General features: G+C 50.7%; 2 protein-coding genes across 2 annotated transcripts in view; one reads left to right on the top strand and one right to left on the bottom strand.

Annotated features, from left to right (window-relative positions):
• Positions 1-26646, top strand: part of LOC135507226 (slit homolog 2 protein-like) — a 640120-nt gene that overhangs the window by 376435 nt on the left and 237039 nt on the right.
• LOC135506437 (slit homolog 2 protein-like) overlaps positions 1-26646 on the bottom strand; it is a 117396-nt gene that overhangs the window by 6645 nt on the left and 84105 nt on the right. Inside the window, exons 28-32 of the mRNA XM_064925829.1 lie at positions 23419-23556; positions 15360-15600; positions 14924-15054; positions 8847-9001; positions 7317-7459 (exon numbers count right to left, since the gene is read on the bottom strand). Coding sequence (XP_064781901.1) covers positions 7317-7459; positions 8847-9001; positions 14924-15054; positions 15360-15600; positions 23419-23556 — 808 coding nt within the window. The remainder of the gene's footprint in view (positions 1-7316; positions 7460-8846; positions 9002-14923; positions 15055-15359; positions 15601-23418; positions 23557-26646) is intronic.

The following is a 26646-nucleotide window of genomic DNA, read 5'->3' as shown; positions in this document are numbered from 1 at the left end:
GCTCCAGTCTGACCCCCAGGTCCTGTCCCTGCTCCAGTATGACCCCCAGGTCCTGTCCCTGCTCCAGTATGACCCCCAGGTCCTGTACCTGCTCCAGTCTGACCCCCAGGTCCTGTCCCTGCTCCAGTCTGACCTCCAGGTCCTGTCCCTGCTCCAGCCTGACCCCCAGGTCCTGTCCCTGCTCCAGCCTGACCTCCAGGTCCTGTCCCTGCTCCAGTCTGACCTCCAGGTCCGTCCCTGCTCCAGTCTGACCTCCAGGTCCTGTCCCTGCTCCAGTATGACCCCCAGGTCCTGTACCTGCTCCAGCCTGACCTCCAGGTCCTGCTCCAGTCTGACCCCCAGGTCCTGTCCCTGCTCCAGTCTGACCCCCAGGTCCTGTACCTGCTCCAGCCTGACCTCCAGGTCCTGCTCCAGTCTGACCCCCAGGTCCTGTCCCTGCTCCAGCCTGACCCCCAGGTCCTGTCCCTGCTCCAGTATGACCCCCAGGTCCTATCCCTGCTCCAGTCTGACCTCCAGGTCCTGTCCCTGCTCCAGTCTGACCTCCAGGTCCTGTCCCTGCTCCAGTCTGACCCCCAGGTCCTGTCCCTGCTCCAGTATGACCACCAGGTCCTGTCCCTGCTCCAGTATGACCCCCAGGTCCTGTCCCTGCTCCAGTCTGACCTCCAGGTCCTGTCCCTGCTCCAGCCTGACCCCCAGGTCCTGTCCCTGCTCCAGCCTGACCCCCAGGTCCTGTCCCTGCTCCAGCCTGACCCCCAGGTCCTGTCCCTGCTCCAGCCTGACCACCAGGTCCTGTCCCTGCTCCAGCCTGACCCCCAGGTCCTGTCCCTGCTCCAGCCTGACCCCCAGGTCCTGTCCCTGCTCCAGCCCTGACCCCAGGTCCTGTACCTGTCCCTGCTCCAGTCTGACCCCAAGGTCCTGTCCCTGCTCCAGTCTGACCCCCAGGTCCTGTACCTGTCCCTGCTCCAGCCCGACCCCTAGGTCATGTCCCTGCTCCAGCCCGACCCCCAGGTCCTGTCCCTGCTCCAGCCTGACCCACAGGTCCTGTACCTGTCCCTGCTCCAGCCCAACCCCCAGGTCCTGTACCTGTCCCTGCTCCAGCCCAACCCCCAGGTCCTGTCCCTGTCCCTGCTCCAGTCTGACCCCCAGGTCCTGTCCCTGCTCCAGTCTGACCCCCAGGTCCTGTCCCTGCTCCAGTCTGACCCACAGGTCCTGTCCCTGCTCCAGTCTGACCCCCAGGTCCTGTACCTGTCCCTGCTCCAGTCTGACCCCCAGGTCCTGTCCCTGCTCCAGTCTGACCCCCAGGTCCTGTCCCTGCTCCAGTCTGACCCCCAGGTCCTGTCCCTGCTCCAGCCTGACCCCCAGGTCCTGTCCCTGCTCCAGCCTGACCCCCAGGTCCTGTCCCTGCTCCAGTCTGACCCCCAGGTCCTGTCCCTGCTCCAGTATGACCCCCTGCTCCAGCCCAACCCCCAGGTCCTGTCCCTGCTCCAGTATGACCTCCAGGTCCTGTCCCTGCTCCAGCCTGACCACCAGGTCCTGTCCCTGCTCCAGCCTGACCACCAGGTCCTGTCCCTGCTCCAGTATGACCTCCAGGTCCTGTCCCTGCTCCAGCCTGACCACCAGGTCCTGTCCCTGCTCCAGTATGACCCCCAGGTCCTGTCCCTGCTCCAGTACGACCCCCAGGTCCTGTCCCTGCTCCAGTCTGACCTCCAGGTCCTGTCCCTGCTCCAGCCAGACCCCCAGGTCCCTGCTCCAGTCTGACCCCCAGGTCCTGTCCCTGCTCCAGTATGACCCCCAGGTCCTGTCCCTGCTCCAGTATGACCCCCAGGTCCTGTACCTGCTCCAGTCTGACCCCCAGGTCCTGTCCCTGCTCCAGTCTGACCTCCAGGTCCTGTCCCTGCTCCAGCCTGACCCCCAGGTCCTGTCCCTGCTCCAGCCTGACCTCCAGGTCCTGTCCCTGCTCCAGTCTGACCTCCAGGTCCTGTCCCTGCTCCAGTCTGACCTCCAGGTCCTGTCCCTGCTCCAGTATGACCCCCAGGTCCTGTACCTGCTCCAGCCTGACCTCCAGGTCCTGCTCCAGTCTGACCCCCAGGTCCTGTCCCTGCTCCAGTCTGACCCCCAGGTCCTGTACCTGCTCCAGCCTGACCTCCAGGTCCTGCTCCAGTCTGACCCCCAGGTCCTGTCCCTGCTCCAGCCTGACCCCCAGGTCCTGTCCCTGCTCCAGTATGACCCCCAGGTCCTATCCCTGCTCCAGTCTGACCTCCAGGTCCTGTCCCTGCTCCAGTCTGACCTCCAGGTCCTGTCCCTGCTCCAGTCTGACCTCCAGGTCCTGTCCCTGCTCCAGTCTGACCTCCAGGTCCTGTCCCTGCTCCAGTCTGACCTCCAGGTCCTGTCCCTGCTCCAGCCTGACCCCCAGGTCCTGTCCCTGCTCCAGCCCTGACCCCCAGGTCCTGTACCTGTCCCTGCTCCAGTCTGACCCCAAGGTCCTGTCCCTGCTCCAGTCTGACCACCAGGTCCTGTACCTGTCCCTGCTCCAGCCCGACCCCTAGGTCATGTCCCTGCTCCAGCCCGACCCCCAGGTCCTGTCCCTGCTCCAGCCTGACCCACAGGTCCTGTACCTGTCCCTGCTCCAGCCCAACCCCCAGGTCCTGTACCTGTCCCTGCTCCAGCCCAACCCCCAGGTCCTGTCCCTGTCCCTGCTCCAGTCTGACCCCCAGGTCCTGTCCCTGCTCCAGTCTGACCCACATGTCCTGTCCCTGCTCCAGTCTGACCCCCAGGTCCTGTACCTGTCCCTGCTCCAGTCTGACCCCCAGGTCCTGTCCCTGCTCCAGTCTGACCCCCAGGTCCTGTCCCTGCTCCAGTCTGACCCCCAGGTCCTGTCCCTGCTCCAGCCTGACCCCCAGGTCCTGTCCCTGCTCCAGCCTGACCCCCAGGTCCTGTCCCTGCTCCAGTCTGACCCCCAGGTCCTGTCCCTGCTCCAGTATGACCCCCTGCTCCAGCCCCACCCCCAGGTCCTGTCCCTGCTCCAGTATGACCTCCAGGTCCTGTCCCTGCTCCAGCCTGACCACCAGGTCCTGTCCCTGCTCCAGTATGACCCCCAGGTCCTGTCCCTGCTCCAGTACGACCCCCAGGTCCTGTCCCTGCTCCAGTCTGACTTCCAGGTCCTGTCCCTGCTCCAGCCAGACCCCCAGGTCCCTGCTCCAGTCTGACCCCCAGGTCCTGTCCCTGCTCCAGTATGACCCCCAGGTCCTGTCCCTGCTCCAGTATGACCCCCAGGTCCTGTACCTGCTCCAGTCTGACCCCCAGGTCCTGTCCCTGCTCCAGTCTGACCCCCAGGTCCTGTCCCTGCTCCAGTCTGACCCCCAGGTCCTGTACCTGCTCCAGCCTGACCTCCAGGTCCTGCTCCAGTCTGACCACCAGGTCCTGTCCCTGCTCCAGCCTGACCCCCAGGTCCTGTCCCTGCTCCAGTATGACCCCCAGGTCCTATCCCTGCTCTAGTCTGACCTCCAGGTCCTGTCCCTGCTCCAGTCTGACCTCCAGGTCCTGTCCCTGCTCCAGTCTGAACTCCAGGTCCTGTCCCTGCTCCAGCCTGACCCCCAGGTCCTGTCCCTGCTCCAGCCTGACCCCCAGGTCCTGTCCCTGCTCCAGCCTGACCCCCAGGTCCTGTCCCTGTACCTGCTCCAGTCTGACCCCCAGGTCCTGTCCCTGCTCCAGCCTGACCCCCAGGTCCTGTCCCTGCTCCAGCCTGACCCCCAGGTCCTGTCCCTGCTCCAGCCCTGACCCCCAGGTCCTGTACCTGTCCCTGCTCCAGTCTGACCCCAAGGTCCTGTCCCTGCTCCAGTCTGACCACCAGGTCCTGTACCTGTCCCTGCTCCAGCCCGACCCTAGGTCATGTCCCTGCTCCAGCCCGACCCCCAGGTCCTGTCCCTGCTCCAGCCTGACCCACAGGTCCTGTACCATGTCCCTGCTCCAGCCCAACCCCCAGGTCCTGTACCTGTCCCTGCTCCAGCCCAACCCCCAGGTCCTGTCCCTGTCCCTGCTCCAGTCTGACCCCCAGGTCCTGTCCCTGCTCCAGTCTGACCCCCAGGTCCTGTCCCTGCTCCAGTCTGACCCACAGGTCCTGTCCCTGCTCCAGTCTGACCCCCAGGTCCTGTACCTGTCCCTGCTCCAGTCTGACCCCCAGGTCCTGTCCCTGCTCCAGTCTGACCCCCAGGTCCTGTCCCTGCTCCAGTCTGACCCACAGGTCCTGTCCCTGCTCCAGTCTGACCCCCAGGTCCTGTACCTGTCCCTGCTCCAGTCTGACCCCTAGGTCCTGTACCTGTCCCTGCTCCAGTCTGACCCCCAGGTCCTGTAACTGTCCCTGCTCCAGCCCGACCCCCTAGGTCCTGTACCTGTCCCTGCTCCAGTCTGACCCCAGGTCCTGTCCCTGCTCCAGTCTGACCCACAGGTCCTGTCCCTGCTCCAGTCTGACCCCCAGGTCCTGTACCTGTCCCTGCTCCAGTCTGACCCCTAGGTCCTGTACCTGTCCCTGCTCCAGTCTGACCCCCAGGTCCTGTACCTGTCCCTGCTCCAGTCTGACCCCCAGGTCCTGTAACTGTCCCTGCTCCAGTCTGACCCCCAGGTCCTGTACCTGTCCCTGCTCCAGCCCGACCCCCAGGTCCTGTCCCTGCTCCAGCCTGACCCCCAGGTCCTGTCCCTGCTCCAGCCCTGACCCCCAGGTCCTCTACCTGTCCCTGCTCCAGTCTGACCCCAAGGTCCTGTCCCTGCTCCAGTCTGACCACCAGGTCCTGTACCTGTCCCTGCTCCAGCCCGACCCCTAGGTCATGTCCCTGCTCCAGCCCGACCCCCAGGTCCTGTCCCTGCTCCAGCCTGACCCACAGGTCCTGTACCTGTCCCTGCTCCAGCCCAACCCCCAGGTCCTGTACCTGTACCTGCTCCAGCCCAACCCCCAGGTCCTGTCCCTGTCCCTGCTCCAGTCTGACCCCCAGGTCCTGTCCCTGCTCCAGTCTGACCCCCAGGTCCTGTCCCTGCTCCAGACTGACCCACAGGTCCTGTCCCTGCTCCAGTCTGACCCCCAGGTCCTGTACCTGTCCCTGCTCCAGCCCAACCCCCAGGTCCTGTACCTGTCCCTGCTCCAGCCCAACCCCCAGGTCCTGTCCCTGTCCCTGCTCCAGTCTGACCCCCAGGTCCTGTCCCTGCTCCAGTCTGACCCCCAGGTCCTGTCCCTGCTCCAGTCTGACCCACAGGTCCTGTCCCTGCTCCAGTCTGACCCCCAGGTCCTGTACCTGTCCCTGCTCCAGTCTGACCCCTAGGTCCTGTACCTGTCCCTGCTCCAGTCTGACCCCCAGGTCCTGTAACTGTCCCTGCTCCAGCCCGACCCCTAGGTCCTGTACCTGTCCCTGCTCCAGTCTGACCCCCAGGTCCTGTCCCTGCTCCAGTCTGACCCACAGGTCCTGTCCCTGCTCCAGTCTGACCCCCAGGTCCTGTACCTGTCCCTGCTCCAGTCTGACCCCTAGGTCCTGTACCTGTCCCTGCTCCAGTCTGACCCCCAGGTCCTGTACCTGTCCCTGCTCCAGCCCGACCCCTAGGTCCTGTACCTGTCCCTGCTCCAGCCCGACCCCCAGGTCCTGTCCCTGCTCCAGCCTGACCCACAGGTCCTGTACCTGTCCCTGCTCCAGCCCAACCCCCAGGTCCTGTCCCTGTCCCTGCTCCAGTCTGACCCCAAGGTCCTGTCCCTGCTCCAGCCTGACCCCCAGGTCCTGTCCCTGTCCCTGCTCCAGTCTGAACCCCAGGTCCTGTCCCTGTCCCTGCTCCAGCCTGACCCACAGGTCCTGTACCTGTCCCTGCTCCAGCCCAACCCCCAGGTCCTGTACCTGTCCCTGCTCCAGCCCAACCCCCAGGTCCTGTCCCTGTCCCTGCTCCAGTCTGACCCCAAGGTCCTGTCCCTGCTCCAGCCTGACCCCCAGGTCCTGTCCCTGTCCCTGCTCCAGTCTGACCCCCAGGTCCTGTCCCTGCTCCAGTCTGACCCCCAGGTCCTGTCCCTGCTCCAGTCTGACCCCCAGGTCCTGTCCCTGCTCCAGCCTGACCCACAGGTCCTGTCCCTGCTCCAGCCTGACCCCCAGGTCCTGTCCCTGCTCCAGTCTGACCCACAGGTCCTGTCCCTGCTCCAGTCTGACCCCCAGGTCCTGTACATGTCCCTGCTCCAGCCCGACCCCTAGGTCCTGTACCTGTCCCTGCTCCAGCCCGACCCCGAGATCCTGTACCTGTCCCTGCTCCAGCCTGACCTCCAGGTCATGTCCCTGCTCCAGCCCGACCCCCAGGTCCTGTACCTGTCCCTGCTCCAGCCTGACCTCCAGGTCCTGTCCCTGCTCCAGTCTGACCCCCAGGTCCTGTACCTGTCCCTGCTCCAGTCTGACCCCCAGGTCCTGTACCTGTCCCTGCTCCAGTCTGACCCACAGGTCTTGTCCCTGCTCCAGCCTGACCCCCAGGTCCTGTCCCTGCTCCAGCCTGACCCCCAGGTCTTGTCCCTGCTCCAGCCTGACCCCCAGGTCCTGTCCCTGCTCCAGCCTGACCCCCAGGTCTTGTCCCTGCTCCAGCCTGACCCCCAGGTCTTGTCCCTGCTCCAGCCTGACCCCCAGGTCCTGTACCTGCTCCAGCCTGACCCACAGGTCTTGTCCCTGCTCCAGCCTGACCCCCAGGTCCTGTCCCTGCTCCAGTCTGACCCCCAGGTCCTGTCCCTGCTCCAGTCTGACCCCCAGGTCCTGTCCCTGCTCCAGCCTGACCCCCAGGTCCTATACATGTCCCTGCTCCAGCCTGACCCCCAGGTCCTGTCCCTGCTCCAGTCTGACTCCCAGGTCCTGTCCCTGCTCCAGTCTGACCTCCAGGTCCTGTCCCTGTCCCTGCTCCAGTCTGACCCCCAGGTCCTGTACATGTCCCTGCTCCAGTCTGACCCCCAGGTCCTATACATGTCCCTGCTCCAGTCTGACCCCCAGGTCCTGTACCTGCTCCAGTCTGACCCCCAGGTCCTGTACATGTCCCTGCTCCAGTCTGACCCCCAGGTCCTGTACATGTCCCTGCTCCAGTCTGACCCCCAGGTCCTATACATGTCCCTGCTCCAGCCCGACCCCCAGGTCCTGTAGCTGTCCCTGCTCCAGTCTGACCCCCAGGTCCTGTAGCTGTCCCTGCTCCAGTCTGACCCCCAGGTCCTGTACCTGTCCCTGCTCCAGCCCGACCCCCAGGTCCTGTAGCTGTCCCTGCTCCAGCCCGACCCCCAGGTCCTCTACCTGTTCCTGCTCCAGTCTGACCCCCAGGTCCTGTACCTGTCCCTGCTCCAGCCCGACCCCGAGATCCTGCAGCTGTCCGTTGATGTAGAGGTTCCTGAGACAGCCATGGAAGCTGGTCCCGTTCTGACCCCCAACTCCAGACTGCAGCGCTGCAGAGACTGACCAACGATCTGGCATACCTGGTGAGAGGGAAAGGGAGAGAGAGAGAGAGAAAGAGGGAGAGAGAGAAAGAGATAGAGAGAGCGAGAGAGAGAGAGAGAAAGAGAGAGTGAGAGAGAGTTAGAGGGAGAGAGAGTTCTGTAAGTGTAAGTGTAATGTTTACTGTTAATATTTTATTGTTTATTTCACTTTTGTTTATCTACTTCACTTGCTTGGCAATGTTGACATGTGTTTCCCATGCCAATAAAGCCCTTTGAATTGAATTGAATGTAGAGAGACAGACACAGAGAGAAAGAAAGAAAAAGAAGAGAGACACACAGAGAGAGAAAGAGAAGAAGAGAAACACACAGAGAAAGAAAGAGAAGAAGAGAGACACACAGAGAAAGAAAGATAAGAGACACACAGAGAAAGAAAGAGAAGAGAAACACACAGAGAGAGAAAGAGAAGAAGAGAGACACACAGAAAGAAAGAAGAAGAAGAGAGACACACAGAGAAAGAAAGAAGAAGAAGAGAGACACACAGAGCGAGAAAGAGAAGAGAGACACACAGAGAAAGAAAGAGAAGAAGAGAGACACACAGAGAAAGAAAGAAGAAGAGAGACACACAGAGAAAGAAAGAGAAGAAGAGAGACACACAGAGAAAGAAGAAGAAGAGAGACACACAGAGAGAGAAAGAGAAGAAGAGAGACACAGAGAAAGAAAGAGAAGAAGAGAGACACACAGAGAGAGAAAGAGAAGAAGAGAGACACACAGAGAAAGAAAGAGAAGAAGAGAGACACACAGAGAAAGAAAGAGAAGAAGAGAAACACACAGAGAAAGAAAGAGAAGAAGAGAGACACACAGAGAAAGAAAGAGAAGAAGAGAGACACACAGAGAAAGAAAGAGAAGAAGAGACACAGAGAAAGAAAGAGAAGAAGAGAGACACACAGAGAGAGAAAGAGAAGAAGAGAGACACAGAGAGAGACACAGAGAAAGAAAGAGAAGAAGAGAGACACACAGAGAGAGAAAGAAGAGAGACACACAGAGAAAGAAAGAGAAGAAGAGAGACACACAGAGAGAGAAGAGAGACACACAGAGAGAGAAAGAAGAGAGACACACAGAGAAAGAAAGAGAAGAAGAGAGACACACAGAGAGAGAAAGAAGAGAGACACACAGAGAAAAAGAGAAGAAGAGAGACAGAGAAAGACAGAAGAAGAGAGACACACAGAGAAAGAAAGAGAAGAAGAGAGACACAGAGAAAGACAGAGAAGAAGAGAGACACACAGAGAGAGAAAGAAGAAGAAGAGAGACACACAGAGAGAGATGATACTTCACATATGGAACCAACACGTTTTATAGCTAAGCGAGAGGTAGCTACAATATGTCCCAGAAACGCCCTCTTCCCTGACACACACAGTGTGTAACGCACCTCCCAGGTATAGAGGAGAATCGATGCTGAGTGTTGACTGTTTACTCAGAGAGTTGATAGACTTGACTGGTCCTCCATCAATAGACAGAGACACAGTCTGATCTGATGCCACCAACTCTACCACATGGAACACACCATCATTTACCGTCTCCACACTGAGAGGAGAGAGAGAGAGAGAACACACCATCATTTACCGTCTCCACACTGAGAGGAGAGGAGAGAGAGAGAACACACACCATCATTTACCGTCTCCACACTGAGAGGAGAGAGAGAACACACACCATCATTTACCGTCTCCACACTGAGAGGAGAGAGAGAGAGAACACACCATCATTTACCGTCTCCACACTGAGAGGAGAGAGAGAGAGAGAGAGAGAGAGAACACACCATCATTTACCGTCTCCACACTGAGAGGAGAGAGAGAACACACCATCATTTACCGTCTCCACACTGAGAGGAGAGAGAGAGAACACACCATTATTTACCGTCTCCACACTGAGAGGAGAGAGAGAAAACACACCATCATTTACCGTCTCCACACTGAGAGGAGAGAGAGAGAACACACCATCATTTACCGTCTCCACACTGAGAGGAGAGAGAGAGAGAACACACACCATTATTTACAGTCTCCACACTGAGAGGAGAGAGAGAGAACACACCATCATTTACAGTCTCCACACTGAGAGGAGAGAGAGAGAACACACCATCATTTACAGTCTCCACACTGAGAGGAGAGAGAGAGAGAACACACCATCATTTACAGTCTCCACACTGAGAGGAGAGAGAGAGAGAACACACACCATCATTTACCGTCTCCACACTGAGAGGAGAGAGAGAGAGAGAGAGAACACACACCATCATTTACCGTCTCCACACTGAGAGGAGAGAGAGAGAGAGAACACACACCATCATTTACAGTCTCCACACTGAGAGGAGAGAGAGAGAGAACACACACCATCATTTACCGTCTCCACACTGAGAGGAGAGAGAGAGAGAACACACACCATCATTTACCGTCTCCACACTGAGAGGAGAGAGAGAGAGAACACACACCATTATTTACCGTCTCCACACTGAGAGGAGAGAGAGAACACACACCATCATTTACCGTCTCCACACTGAGAGGAGAGAGAGAGAGAACACACCATCATTTACCGTCTACACACTGAGAGGAGAGAGAGAGAGAACACACCATCATTTACCGTCTCCACACTGAGAGGAGAGAGAGAGAGAGAACACACACCATCATTTACCGTCTCCACCCTGAGAGGAGAGAGAGAGAACACACACCATTATTTACCGTCTCCACACTGAGAGGAGAGAGAGAGAACACACACCATCATTTACCGTCTCCACACTGAGAGGAGAGAGAGAGAGAACACACCATCATTTACCGTCTACACACTGAGAGGAGAGAGAGAGAGAACACACCATCATTTACCGTCTCCACACAGAGGAAAGAGAGAGAGAGAACACACACCATCATTTACCGTCTCCACACTGAGAGGAGAGAGAGAGAACACACACCATCATTTACCGTCTCCACACTGAGAGAAGAGAGAGAGAACACACACCATCATTTACCGTCTCCACACTGAGAGGAGAGAGAGAGAGAGAACACACACCATCATTTACCGTCTCCACACTGAGAGGAGAGAGAGAGAGAACACACACCATTATTTACCGTCTCCACACTGAGAGGAGAGAGAGAGAGAACACACACCATTATTTACTGTCTCCACACTGAGAGGAGAGAGAGAACACACCATCATTTACCGTCTCCACACTGAGAGGAGAGAGAGAGAGAGAACACACCATCATTTACCGTCTCCACACTGAGAGGAGAGAGAGAGAACACACACCATCATTTACCGTCTCCACACTGAGAGGAGAGAGAGAGAACACACACCATCATTTACCGTCTCCACACTGAGAGGAGAGAGAGAGAGAACACACACCATTATTTACCGTCTCCACACTGAGAGGAGAGAGAGAGAGAACACACACCATCATTTACCGTCTCCACACTGAGAGGAGAGAGAGAGAACACACCATCATTTACCGTCTCCACACTGAGAGGAGAGAGAGAGAGAACACACCATCATTTACCGTCTCCACACTGAGAGGAGAGAGAGAGAGAGAACACACCATCATTTACCGTCTCCACACTGAGAGGAGAGAGATAGAGAACACACCATCATTTACCGTCTCCACACTGAGAGGAGAGAGAGAGAACACACACCATCATTTACCGTCTCCACACTGAGAGGAGAGAAAGAGAGAACACACACCATCATTTACCGTCTCCACACTGAGAGGAGAGAGAGAGAGAGAACACACACCATCATTTACCGTCTCCACACTGAGAGGAGAGAGAGAGAACACACACCATCATTTACCGTCTCCACACTGAGAGGAGAGAGAGAGAGAAAGAACAAACACCATCATTTACCGTCTCCACACTGAGAGGAGAGAGAGAGAGAGAACACACACCATCATTTACCGTCTCCACACTGAGAGGAGAGAGAGAGAGAACACACCATCATTTACCGTCTCCACACTGAGAGGAGAGAGAGAACACACACCATCATTTACCGTCTCCACACTGAGAGGAGAGAGAGAGAGAACACACACCATCATTTACCGTCTCCACACTGAGAGGAGAGAGAGAGAGAGAGAGAGAGAGAGAGAGAGAGAGAGAGAGAACACACCATCATTTACCGTCTCCACACTGAGAGGAGAGAGAGAGAGAACACACACCATCATTTACCGTCTCCACACTGAGATGAGAGAGAGAGAACACACACCATCATTTACCGTCTCCACACTGAGAGGAGAGAGAGAGAGAGAGAGAGAACACACCATCATTTACCGTCTCCACACTGAGAGGAGAGAGAGAGAGAACACACACCACCATTTACCGTCTCCACACAGAGGAGAGAGAGAGAGAACACACACCATCATTTACCGTCTCCACACTGAGAGGAGAGAGAGAGAGAGAACACACCATCATTTACCATCTCCACACTGAGAGGAGAGAGAGAAAGAACACACACCATCATTTACCGTCTCCACACTGAGAGGAGAGAGAGAGAGAGAACACACCATCATTTACCGTCTCCACACTGAGAGGAGAGAGAGAGAACACACCATCATTTACCGTCTCCACACTGAGAGGAGAGAGAGAGAGAACACACACCATCATTTACCGTCTCCACACTGAGAGGAGAGAGAGAGAGAGAGAGAGAGAACACACCATCATTTACCGTCTCCACACTGAGAGGAGAGAGAGAACACACACCATCATTTACCGTCTCCACACTGAGAGGAGAGAGAGAGAAACACACCATCATTTACCGTCTCCACACTGAGAGGAGAGAGAGAGAGAGAGAGAGAGAACACACCATCATTTACCGTCTCCACACTGAGAGGAGAGAGAGAGAGAACACACACCATCATTTATCGTCTCCACACTGAGAGGAGAGAGAGAGAGAGAACACACACCATCATTTACCGTCTCCACACTGAGAGGAGAGAGAGAGAGAGAACACACCATCATTTACCATCTCCACACTGAGAGGAGAGAGAGAAAGAACACACACCATCATTTACCGTCTCCACACTGAGAGGAGAGAGAGAGAGAACACACCATCATTTACCGTCTCCACACTGAGAGGAGAGAGAGAGAGAACACACCATCATTTACCGTCTCCACACTGAGAGGAGAGAGAGAGAGAGAACACACCATCATTTACCGTCTCCACACTGAGAGGAGAGAGAGAGAGAGAGAGAGAACACACCATCATTTACCGTCTCCACACTGAGAGGAGAGAGAGAGAGAGAACACACACCATCATTTACCGTCTCCACACTGAGAGGAGAGAGAGAGAGAGAACACACACCATCATTTACCGTCTCCACACTGAGAGGAGAGAGAGAGAGAGAACACACACCATCATTTACCGTCTCCACACTGAGAGGAGAGAGAGAGAGAACACGCACCATTGGAAATACAACCCATATTTATGCTTATTTATTTTATCTTGTGTCCTTTAACCATTTGCACATTTTTAAAAACACTGTATATATATATATATATATATATATAATATGACATTTGTAATGTCTTTATTGTTTTGAAACTTCTGTATGTGTAATGTTTACTGTTAATTTTTATTGTTTATTTCACTTTACATATTCACTTTATATATTATCTACCTCACTTGCTTTGGCAATGTTAACACATGTTTCCCATGGCAATAAAGCCCCTTGAATTGAATTGAAATTAAAATTGAGAGAGAGAGAGAGAGAGAGAGAGAGAGAGAGAGAGAGAGAGAGAGAGAGAGAGAGAGAGAGAGAGAGAGACAGAGACAGAGACAGAGCAGCACAATTAGACCCAACCAAATCATGAGATAACAAAAAGATAATTACTTGACACATTGGAAAGAATTAACAAAAAAACAGAGCAAACTAGAATGCTATTTGGCCCTAAACAGAGAGTACACAGCGGCAGAATACCTGACCACTGTGACTGACCCAAAATTAAGGAAAGCTTTGACTATGTACAGACTCAGCGAGCAGAGCCTTGCTATTGAGAAAGGCCGCCGTAGGCAGACATGGCTTTCAAGAGAAGACAGGCTATGTGCTCACTGCCCACAAAACGAGGTGGAAACTGAGCTGCACTTCCTAACCTCCTGCCCAATGTATGACCATATTAGAGAGACATATTTCCCTCAGATTACACAGACCCACAAATAACTTGAGAACAAATCCAATTTTGATAAACTCCCATATCTACTGGGTGAAATTTCACAGTGTGCCATCAGAGCAGCAAGATTTGTGACCTGTTGCCATGAGAAAAGGGCAACAAGTGAAGAACACACACCATTGTAAATACAACAAATATCTATGCTTATTTATTTTATCTTGTGTCCTTTACCATTTGTACATTGTTAAAATACTGTATTTATATATAATATGACATTTGTAATGTCTTTATTGTTTTGAAACTTCTGTATGTGTGATGTTTACTGTTAATTTTTATTGTTTATTTCACTTTATATATTCACTTTATATATGATCTACCTTACTTGCTTTGGCAATGTTAACACATGTTTCCCATGCCAATAAAGCCCCTTGAATTGAATTGAATTGACAGAGAGAGACAGAGACAGAGAGAGAGAGAGACAGAGAGAGAGAGAGACAGAGAGAGAGAGAGACAGAGAGAGAGAGAGAGAGAGAGAGAGAGAGAGAGAGAGAGAGAGAGAGAGAGAGAGAGAGAGAGAGAGAGAGAGAGAGAGAGAGAGAGAGAGAGAGAGAGAGAGAGACAGAGAGAGAAAGAGAGAGAGAGGGAGAGAGGGAGAGAGACAGAGAGAGAGAGAGACAGAGAGAGAGAGAGACAGAGAGAGAGAGAGAGAGAGAGGGAGAGAGACACAGAGAGAGAGAGAGAGAGAGAGAGAGAGAGAGAGGAGACAGCAACACAATTAGAGCCAACCAAATCATGAAATGTGTGTGTGGTATGGTGTGTGTGTGTGTGTTACCTGTATATAGCAGAGGCAGGGTTTGTTCCAGTGTGGTATGGTGTGTGTGTGTGTGTGTGTGTGTGTTACCTGTATATAGCAGAGGCAGGGTCTGTTCCAGTGTGGTATGGTGTGTGTGTGTGTGTGTGTGTTACCTGTATATAGCAGAGGCAGGGTGTGTTCCAGTGTGGTATGGTGTGTGTGTGTGTGTGTGTGTGTGTGTGTGTGTGTGTGTGTGTGTGTGTGTGTGTGTGTGTGTGTGTGTGTGTGTGTGTGTGTGTGTGTGTGTGTTACCTGTATATAGCAGAGGCAGGGTTTGTTCCAGTGTGGTATGGTGTGTGTGTGTGTGTGTGTGTGTGTGTGTGTGTGTTACCTGTATATAGCAGAGGCAGGGTCTGTTCCAGTGTGGTATGGTGTGTGTGTGTGTGTGTGTGTGTTACCTGTATATAGCAGAGGCAGGGTGTGTTCCAGTGTGGTATGGTGTGTGTGTGTGTGTTACCTGTATATAGCAGAGGCAGGGTGTGTTCCAGTGTGGTATGGTGTGTGTGTGTGTGTTACCTGTATATAGCAGAGGCAGGGTTTGATCCAGTGTGGTAGTTGACGCGGAGACGTCCTCTATACAACTCTATGGTAATGTGGTCCTTGTCTCCTTTATACAGCAACACACCACTGTCCTCATCTGTAGCAATCTGACAGAAACACAGAAACACACGCACGCACACACACACACCTATGTTTAATCACCCCTTATAGTTATAAGTCAGTCAAGGAAGTGATGATGATATGTGTGTGTGGTGTGTGTGTGTTTGTGTGGTGTGGGGGGTGTGTGTGTGGTGTGTGTGTGTGTGTGTGTGTGTGTGGTATGTGTGAGTGTGTGTGTGGTGTGGTGTGTGTGTGTGTGGTGTGGTGTGGTGTGTGTGTGTGTGTGTGTGTGTGTGTGGTGTGTGTGTGTGTGGTGTGTGTGTGTGTAGTGTGTGTGTGTGTGTGTGTGTACCTGTAGTGTGATGTTTGTCTCAGGTGTGATTAGACTAGAGGGCAGCTGCAGGTAAGACCGTCGGTTGACGAAGTTGACACTGGCTAGCGTCTCGCACCACTCGCCCTCGTAACCATGGAGACACTGACAGCGGGGGTCCGTCTCCACGACAACGCACTGCGCTCCGTTCATACACTCGTGGTCGTCACAGGGACTGGTGCGCGGCAGAACCATGGGAGGAGAGAACTCACAGAACAGACCACTGAAAACAAACAAAACAAAACAACCGTCAGGGACTCACAGAACAGATCACTGAAAACAAACAAAACAAAACAACCGTCAGGGACTCACAGAACAGACCACTGAAAACAAACAAAACAAAACAACCGTCAGGGACTCACAGAACAGACCACTGAAAACAAACAAAACAACCGTCAGGGACTCACAGAACAGACCACTGAAAACAAACAAAACAAAACAACCATCAGGGACTCACAGAACAGACCACTGAAAACAAAACAAAACAACCATCAGGGACTCACAGAACAGACCACTGAAAACAAAACAACCATCAGGGACTCACAGAACAGACCGCTGAAAACAAAACAACCATCAGGGACTCACAGAACAGACCACTGAAAACAAAACAAAACAACGATCAGGGACTCACAGAACAGACCGCTGAAAACAAAACACCCATCAGGGACTCACAGAACAGACCACTGAAAACAAAACAAAACAACCATCAGGGACTCACAGAACAGACCACTGAAAACAAACAAAACAAAACAACGATCAGGGACTCACAGAACAGACCACTGAAAACAAACAAAACAAAACAACGATCAGGGACTCACAGAACAGACCACTGAAAACAAAACAAAACAACCATCAGGGACTCACAGAACAGACCGCTGAAAACAAAACAACCATCAGGGACTCACAGAACAGACCTCTGAAAACAAAACAAAACAACCATCAGGGACTCACAGAACAGACCTCTGAAAACAAAACAACGATCAGGGACTCACAGAACAGACCTCTGAAAACAAAACAACGATCAGGGACTCACAGAACAGACCTCTGAAAACAAAACAACGATCAGGGACTCACAGAACAGACCTCTGAAAACAAAACAACCATCAGGGACTCACAGAACAGACCGCTGAAAACAAAACAAAACAACCATCAGGGACTCACAGAACAGACCGCTGAAAACAAAACAACGATCAGGGACTCACAGAACAGACCGCTGAAAACAAACAAAACAAAACAACCATCAGGGACTCACAGAACAGACCTCTGAAAACAAACAAAACAAAACAACCATCAGGGACTCACAGAACAGACCACTGAAAACAAACAAAACAACCATCAGGGACTCACAGAACAGACCACTGAAAACAAACAAAACAAAACAACCATCAGGGACTCACAGAACAGACCACTGAAAACAAACAAAACAACCATCAGGGACTCACAGAACAGACCACTGAAAACAAACAAAACAAAACAACCATCAGGGACTCACAGAACAGACCTCTGAAAACAAACAAAACAAAACAACCATCAGGGACTCACAGAACAGACCGCTGAAAACAAACAAACCAACCATCAGGGACTCACAGAACAGACCACTGAAAACAAAACAAAACAACCATCAGGGACTCACAGAACAGACTGCTGAAAACAAACAAAACAACCATCAGGGACTCACAGAACAGACCGCTGAAAACAAAACAAAACAACCATCAGGGACTCACAGAACAGACCACTGAAAACAAACAAAACAAAACAACCATCAGGGACTCACAGAATAGACCACTGAAAACAAACAAAACAACCATCAGGGACTCACAGAACAGACCGCTGAAAACAAAACAACCATCAGGGACTCACAGAACAGACCGCTGAAAACAAAACAACCATCAGGGACTCACAGAACAAACCACTGAAAACAAACAAAACAAAACAACCATCAGGGACTCACAGAACAGACCGCTGAAAACAAAACAAAACAACCATCAGGGACTCACAGAACAGACCTCTGAAAACAAACAAAACAAAACAACCATCAGGGACTCACAGAACAGACCACTGAAAACAAAACAACCATCAGGGACTCAGAGAACAGACCACTGAAAACAAAACAAAACAACCATCAGGGACTCACAGAACAGACCACTGAAAACAAACAAAACAAAACAACCATCAGGGACTCACAGAACAGACCACTGAAAACAAAACAACCATCAGGGACTCAGAGAACAGACCACTGAAAACAAAACAAAACAACCATCAGGGACTCACAGAACAGACAGCTGAAAACAAAACAACGATCAGGGACTCACAGAACAGACCGCTGAAAACAAAACAACGACCAGGGGCTGATCTAGGATCAGGTTCCTCCCTCTGTCCATGTAATCATATTCATTGTCAGGTAAACAAGATAAACTGATCATAGATCAGCACTCTAAGATGCCTTCAGAAAGAGTTTACACTCTTTTGTTGTTGTGGTTGTGTTACAAAGTGGAATAAAAAAAGATTGACACAAAATATTCTGTAATGTGAAAATGGAAGAAAAATTATAACGTTTGTAAAACATTCATGGAAAAATTAACCACTGATATATTATATTGATTAGATAAATATTCATCCCCCCAAGTTAGAATCACAGTGATAACATCTGGGAGTCTTCTTGGTTAAATCTCTAAGAGTCATTACAGCTGGGAGTCTTCTTGGGTAAGTCTCTAAGAGTCATTACAGCTGGGAGTCTTCTTGGTTAAATCTCTAAGAGTCATTACAGCTGGGAGTCTTCTTGGTTAAATCTCTAAGAGTCATTACAGCTGGGAGTCTTCTTGGGTAAGTCTCTAAGAGTCATTACAGCTGGGAGTCTTCTTGGGTAAGTCTCTAAGAGTGATTACAGTTGGGAGTCTTCTTGGGTAAGTCTCTAAGAGTCATTACAGCTGGGAGTCTTCTTGGGTAAGTCTCTAAGAGTCATTACAGCTGGGAGTCTTCCTGGGTAAGTCTCTAAGAGTCATTACAGTTGGGAGTCTTCTTGGGTAAGTCTCTAAGAGTCACTACCGCTGTTGAGTCTTTCTGGGTACGTCTCTAAGAGTCATTACAGCTGGGAGTCTTCCTGGGTAAGTCTCTCAGAGTGATTACCGCTGTTGAGTCTTTCTGGGTACGTCTCTCAGAGCTGTGAGTCTTTCTGGGTAAGTCTCTAAGAGTCACTACCGCTGTTGAGTCTTTCTAGGTACGTCTCTAATAGTCACTACCGCTGTTTTATTCTTTCTAGGTAAGTCTCTAAGAGTCACTACCGCTGTTGAGTCTTTCTAGGTAAGTCTCTAAGAGTCACTACCGCTGTTGAGTCTTTCTAGGTAAGTCTCTAAGAGTCACTACCGCTGTTGAGTCTTTCTGGGTACGTCTCTAAGAGTCACTACCGCTGTTGAGTCTTTCTGGGTACGTCTCTCAGAGTCACTACTGCTGTTGAGTCTTTCTGGGTACGTCTCTCAGAGCTGTGAGTCTTTCTGGGTATGTCTCTAAGAGTCACTACCACTGTTGAGTCGTTCTGGGTAAATCTCTAAGAGTCACTACCGCTGTTGAGTCTTTCTGGGTACGTCTCTAAGAGCTGTGAGTCTTTCTGGGTACGTCTCTAAGAGCTGTGAGTCTTTCTGGGTACGTCTCTCAGAGCTGTGAGTCTTTCTGGGTAAGTCTCTAAGAGTCACTACCGCTGTTGAGTCTTTCTAGGTACGTCTCTAATAGTCACTACCGCTGTTGAGTCTTTCTAGGTACGTCTCTAAGAGTCACTACCACTGTTGAGTCTTTCTGGGTACGTCTCTCAGAGCTGTGAGTCTTTCTGGGTACGTCTCTAAGAGCTGTGAGTCTTTCTGGGTACGTCTCTAAGAGCTGTGAGTCTTTCTGGGTCTCTAAGACTCCTGGATTGTACAACATTTGCCCATTTTTTATTTTCATAATTCTTCAAGCTCTGTCAAGTTGGTTGTTGATCGTTGTTAGACGGCCATTTTTAAGTCTTGTCGTAGATTTTCAATACGATTTAAGTCAAAACTGTAACTCGGCCACTCAGGAACATTCACTGTCGATTTGTGTTTTAGGTTGTTGTCCTGCTGAAAGGTGAATTAATCTCCCAGTGTCTGGTGGAAAGCAGACTGAACCAGGTTTTCCTCTAGGTCTTTTCCTGTTCTTAGCCCCATTCTGTTTAATTTTTATACCGAAAAACTCCACAGTTCTCAATGATGACAAGCATACCCATAACATGACGCAGCCACTGTGCTTGAAAGTATGGAGAGCGGTATTCAGTGATGTGTTGTATTGGATTTGCCCCAAACAACACTTTGTATTCTGGACAAATTTCTTTGCCATTTTTTTTGCAGTATTACTTACGAGCCTTGTTGCAAACAGGATGCATGTTTTGGAATATTTTTTATTCTGTACAGACTTACTCCTTTCCACTCTGTCGTTTAGGTTCGTATTGTGGAGTAACTACAATGTTGTTGATCCATCCCCAGTTTTCTCCTATCACAGCTATTAAACTCTGTAACTGTTTTAAAGTCAGCATTGGCCTCATGGTGAAATTCCTGAGTGGTTTCCTTCCTCTCCGGCAACTGAGTTAGGAAGGACGCCTGTATCTTTGTAGTGAATGTTTTTTTTTTACCCATCTACCAATACTTGCCCTTCTTTGTGAGGCATTGGAAAACCTCCCTGGTCTTTGTGGTTGAATCTGTGTTTGAAATTCAAACCGTACAGATAATTGTATGTGTGGGGTACATGTTTTATTCTGCTCCTGTTCTGTTCTACTCTGCTCCTGTTCTGTTCTGTTCTGCTCCTGGTCTGTTCTACTCTGCTCCTGGTCCGTTCTACTCTGCTCCTGTTCTGTCCTACTCTGCTCCTGGTCTGTTCTGTTCTGCTCCTGGTCTGTTCTGTTCTGCTCCTGTTCTGTCCTACTCTGCTCCTGGTCTGTTCTACTCTGCTCCTGGTCTGTTCTGTTCTGCACCTGTTCTGCTCCTGGTCTGTTCTGTTCTGCTCCTGTTCTGCTCCTGGTCTGTTCTACTCTGCTCCTGGTCTGTTCTGTTCTGCTCCTGTTCTGCTCCTGTTCTGCTCCTGGTCTGTTCTGTTCTGCTCCTGGTCTGTTCTACTCTGCTCCTGGTCTGTTCTATTCTGCTCCTGTTCTGCTCCTGGTCTGTTCTATTCTGCTCCTATTCTGCTCCTGGTCTGTTCTATTCTGCTCCTGTTCTGTTCTACTCTGCTCCTGGTCTGTTCTATTCTGCTCCTGTTCTGTTCTACTCTGCTCCTGTTCTGTTCTACTCTGCTCCTGTTCTGCTCCTGGTCTGTTCTACTCTGCTCCTGGTCTGTTCTACTCTGCTCCTGGTCTGTTCTATTCTGCTCCTGTTCTGTTCTACTCTGCTCCTGTTCTGCTCCTGGTCTGTTCTACTCTGCTCCTGGTCTGTTCTGTTCTGCTCCTGGTCTGTTCTACTCTGCTCTTGGTCTGTTCTACTCTGCTCCTGGTCTGGTCTGTTCTGCTCCTGTTCTGCTCCTGTTCTGCTCCTGTTCTGCTCCTGGTCTGTTCTATTCTGTTCTGCTCCTGTTCTGCTCCTGTTCTGTTCTGTTCTGCTCCTGTTCTGTTCTAAATGTCTGATTCTGTTCTACATATGAGCCACAAGGTGGTGCTACAGGATAACTACCCCTACAGACTGGTACTAAACCAGCCCCTACCTCATCCTGAACGTTCAGGTTAACTACCCCTACAGACTGGTACTAAACCAGCCCCTACCTCATCATGAACGTTCAGGTTAACTACCCCTACAGACTGGTACTAAACCAGCCCCTACCTCATCCTGAACGTTCAGGTTAACTACCCCTACAGACTGGTACTAAACCAGCCCCTACCTTATCATGAACGTTCAGGTTAACTACCCCTACAGACTGGTACTAAACCAGCCCCTACCTTATCATGAACGTTCAGGATAACTACCCCTACAGACTGGTACTAAACCAGCCCCTACCTTATCCTGAACGTTCAGGTTAACTACCCCTACAGACTGGTACTAAACCAGCCCCTACCTCATCATGAACGTTCAGGATAACTACCCCTACAGACTGGTACTAAACCAGCCCCTACCTTATCATGAACGTTCAGGTTAACTACCCCTACAGACTGGTACTAAACCAGCCCCTACCTCATCATGAACGTTCAGGTTAACTACCCCTACAGACTGGTACTAAACCAGCCCCTACCTCATCCTGAACGTTCAGGTTAACTACCCCTACAGACTGGTACTAAACCAGCCCTACCTTATCCTGAACGTTCAGGTTAACTACCCCTACAGACTGGTACTAAACCAGCCCCTACCTCATCATGAACGTTCAGGTTAACTACCCCTACAGACTGGTACTAAACCAGCCCCTACCTTATCCTGAACGTTCAGGTTAACTACCCCTACAGACTGGTACTAAACCAGCCCCTAACGTTCAGGTTAACTACCCCTACAGACTGGTACTAAACCAGCCCCTACCTTATCATGAACGTTCAGGTTAACTACCCCTACAGACTGGTACTAAACCAGCCCCTACCTCATCATGAACGTTCAGGTTAACTACCCCTACAGACTGGTACTAAACCAGCCCCTACCTTATCCTGAACGTTCAGGTTAACTACCCCTACAGACTGGTACTAAACCAGCCCCTACCTTATCATGAACGTTCAGGTTAACTACCCCTACAGACTGGTACTAAACCAGCCCCTACCTCATCCTGAACGTTCAGGTTAACTACCCCTACAGACTGGTACTAAACCAGCCCCTACCTCATCCTGAATGTTCAGGTTAACTACCCCTACAGACTGGTACTAAACCAGCCCCTACCTCATCCTGAACGTTCAGGTTAACTACCCCTACAGACTGGTACTAAACCAGCCCCTACCTTATCATGAACGTTCAGGTTAACTACCCCTACAGACTGGTACTAAACCAGCCCCTACCTCATCATGAACGTTCAGGTTAACTACCCCTACAGACTGGTACTAAACCAGCCCCTACCTCATCCTGAACGTTCAGGTTAACTACCCATACAGAGTGAGAGAACAGGATTTTAGAAATGTTTGCAAATGTATAAAAACACAATTTGTTTATGATGCAATTTATTTTTCATGAACGTTCAGGTTGACTGCAGCAGAGGTAACTCTGGGTCTTCCTTTCCTGTGGCGGTCCTCAGAGCCAGTTTCATCATAGCGCTTGATGATTTTTGCGACTGCACTTGAAGAAATTCTTGACATTTTCCGGATTGACTGACCTTCATGTCTTAAAGTAATGATGGACTGTCGTTTCTCTTTGCTTAGTTGAGCTGTTCTTGCCATAAAATGGACTTGGTCTTTTACCAAATAGGGCTATCTTCTGTATACCACACCTACCTTGACATAACACAACTGATTGGCTCAAACGCATTAAGAAGGAAAGAAATTCCACAAATTAACTTAAGGCACACCCGTTAATTGAAATGCATTCCAGGTGACTACCTCATGAAGCTGGTTGAGAGAATGCCAAGAATGTGGAAAACTGTCATCAAGGCAAAGGGTGGATACTTTGAAGAATCTCAAATATAAAATATTTGTTGAACACTTTTTTGGTTACTACATGATTCCATATGTGTTATTTCATAGTGTTGATGTCTTCACTATTATTCTACAATGTAGAAAATAGTAAAAATAAAGACAAACCCTGGAATGAGAAGGTGTGTCCAAACTGTTGACTAGTACTGTATGTGAGTATGTGTGTGTGTGTGTGTGTGTGTGTGTGTGTGTGTGTGTGTGTGTGTGTGTGTGTGTGTGTGTGTGTGTGTGTGTGTGTACGTGTGTGTGTGTGTGTGTGTGTGTGTGTGTGTGTGTGTGTGTGTGTGTGTGTGTATGTACGTATGTGTGTGTGTGTGTGTGTGTGTGTGTGTGTGTGTGTGTGTGTGTGTGTGTGTGTGTGTTCTGTTACCTGTATCCCTCAGGACAGACACAGGTGTGTGTGTGTGTGTGTGTGTGTGTGTGTGTGTGTGTGTGTGTGTGTGTGTGTCCTGTTACCTGTATCCCTCAGGACAGACACAGGTGTATCCGTTGACCGCATCAATACACTGAGCTCCGTTCTGACACTTGTTCTCCTCACAGTCATCATAGTCCAGCTCACACTGATCCCCCACGTAGCCTGGGGTACACTCACACCTGGAACACACACACACACACACTGTTAATACAACACTCACACCTGGAACACACACACTGTTAATACAACACTCACACCTGGAACACACACACACACTGTTAATACAACACTCACACCTGGAACACACACACACACACACACTGTTAATACAACACTCACACCTGGAACACACACACACACACTGTTAATACAACACTCACACCTGGAACACACACACACACACACACACACACACACACACACACACACACACACACTGTTAATACAACACTCACACCTGGAACACACACACACCACACACACTGTTAATACAACACTCACACCTGGAACACACACACTGTTAATACAACACTCACACACACACAGTTAATACAACACTCACACCTGGAACACACACACACACACACTGTTAATACAGCACTCACACCTGGAACACACACACACACACACACACACACACACACACACACACACACACACACACACACACACACAGTTAATACAACACTCACACCTGGAACACACACACTGTTAATACAACACTCACACCTGGAACACACACACACACACACACACACACACACACACACACACACACACACACACACACACACACACACACACACACACTGTTAATACAACACTCACACCTGGAACACACACACACCACACACACTGTTAATACAACACTCACACCTGGAACACACACACTGTTAATACAACACTCACACACACACAGTTAATACAACACTCACACCTGGAACACACACACACACACACACTGTTAATACAGCACTCACACCTGGAACACACACACACACACACACACACACACACACACACACACACACACACACACACACACACACACACACACACACACACACACACACACACACACACACACACACACACACACACACACACAGTTAATACAACACTCACACCTGGAACACACACACTGTTAATACAACACTCACACCTGGAACACACACACCCACACACACACACACACACACACACACACCACACACACTGTTAATACAACACTCACACCTGGAACACACACACGGTTAATACAACACACACACACACACTGTTAATACAGCACTCACACCTGGAACACACACACACACACACACACTGTTAATACAACACTCACACCTGGAACACACACACACACACACACACACTGTTAATACAACACTCACACCTGGAACACACACACACACACACACACATTTAATACAACACTCACACCTGGAACACACACACTGTTAATACAACACTCACACACACACAGTTAATACAATACTCACACCTGGAACACACACACACACACACTGTTAATACAACAGTCACACCTGAAACACACACACACACACACTGTTAATACAGCACTCACACCTGGAACACACACACACACACACTGTTAATACAACACTCACACCTGGAACACACACACACACACATTTAATACAACACTCACACCTGGAACACACACACTGTTAATACAACACTCACACACACAGTTAATACAATACTCACACCTGGAACACACACACACACACACTGTTAATACAACACTCACACCTGAAACACACACACACTGTTAATACAACACTCAAACCTGGAACACACACACACACTGTTAATACAACACTCACACCTGGAACACACACACACTGTTAATACAACACTCAAACCTGGAACACACACACACACTGTTAATACAACACTCACACCTGAAACACACACACACTGTTAATACAACACTCAAACCTGGAACACACACACACACTGTTAATACAACACTCACACCTGGAACACACACACACACACACACATTTAATACAACACTCACACCTGGAACACACACACTGTTAATACAACACTCACACACACACAGTTAATACAATACTCACACCTGGAACACACACACACACACACTGTTAATACAACACTCACACCTGGAACACACACACACTGTTAATACAACACTCACACCTGGAACACACACACACTGTTAATACAACACTCACATCTGGAACACACACACACACACTGTTAATACAACACTCAAACCTGGAACACAGGTGTGTGGTGTGGTGTGTAGTGTAGTGTGGTGTTGTGTGGTGTAGTGTGGTGTGGTGTAGTGTGGTGTAGTGTGGTGTAGTGTGTTGTGGTGTGGTGTAGTGTGTTGTGGTGTGTAGTGGTGTGGTGTTGTGGTGTGTGGTGTGGTGTAGTGGTGTAGTGGTGTGGTGTGTAGTGTAGTGTGGTGTAGTGTAGTGGTGTGGTGTGGTGTGTAGTGGTGTTGTGTGGTGTGGTGTAGTGGTGTAGTGGTGTGGTGTGTAGTGTAGTGTGGTGTAGTGTAGTGGTGTGTAGTGTGGTGTGTAGTGTAGTTTGGTGTAGTGTAGTGTAGTGTGGTGTGGTGTGGTTTGGTGTAGTGTAGTGTGGTGTGTAGTGTAGTTTGGTGTAGTGTAGTGTAGTGTGGTGTAGTGGGGTGTGTAGTGTAGTGTAGTGTGGTGTAGTGGTGTAGTGTAGTGTGGTGTAGTGGTGTTGTGGTGTGTGGTGTAGTGTGGTGTGGTGTAGTGGTGTGTGGTGTAGTGTGGTGTGGTGTAGTGGTGTGTGGTGTGTAGTGTGGTGTGTAGGGGTGTAGTGTGTAGTGTGGTGTGTGGTGTAGTGGTGTAGTGTAGTGGTGTAGTGTGGTGTAGTGTGGTGTGTGTAGTGTAGTGTGGTGGGGTGTGGTGTAGTGTGTTGTGTAGTGTGGTGTTGTGGTGTAGTGTAGTGTGGTGTTGTGGTGTAGTGTAGTGTGGTGTAGTGTAGTGGTGTAGTGTGGTGTTGTGGTGTGTGGTGTAGTGTGTTGTGTAGTGTGGTGTAGTGGTGTGTGGTGGGGTGTAGTGGTGTAGTGTAGTAGTGTAGTGTAGTGTGGTGTGTGTAGTGGTGTGGTGTGTAGTGTAGTGTAGTGTAGTGTAGTGTAGTGTGTAGTGGTGTGGTGGGGTGTAGTGTAGTGTGGTGTAGTGTGGTGTGGTGTAGTGTGGTGTAGTGTAGTGGTGTAGTGTAGTGTAGTGTGGTGTAGTGTAGTGTGG

This window comes from Oncorhynchus masou, chromosome 20 (assembly GCF_036934945.1).
Source record: "Oncorhynchus masou masou isolate Uvic2021 chromosome 20, UVic_Omas_1.1, whole genome shotgun sequence".
In the NCBI taxonomy this organism is placed as follows: domain Eukaryota; kingdom Metazoa; phylum Chordata; class Actinopteri; order Salmoniformes; family Salmonidae; genus Oncorhynchus; species Oncorhynchus masou.
This window is presented reverse-complemented; position numbering and strand designations above follow the sequence as displayed.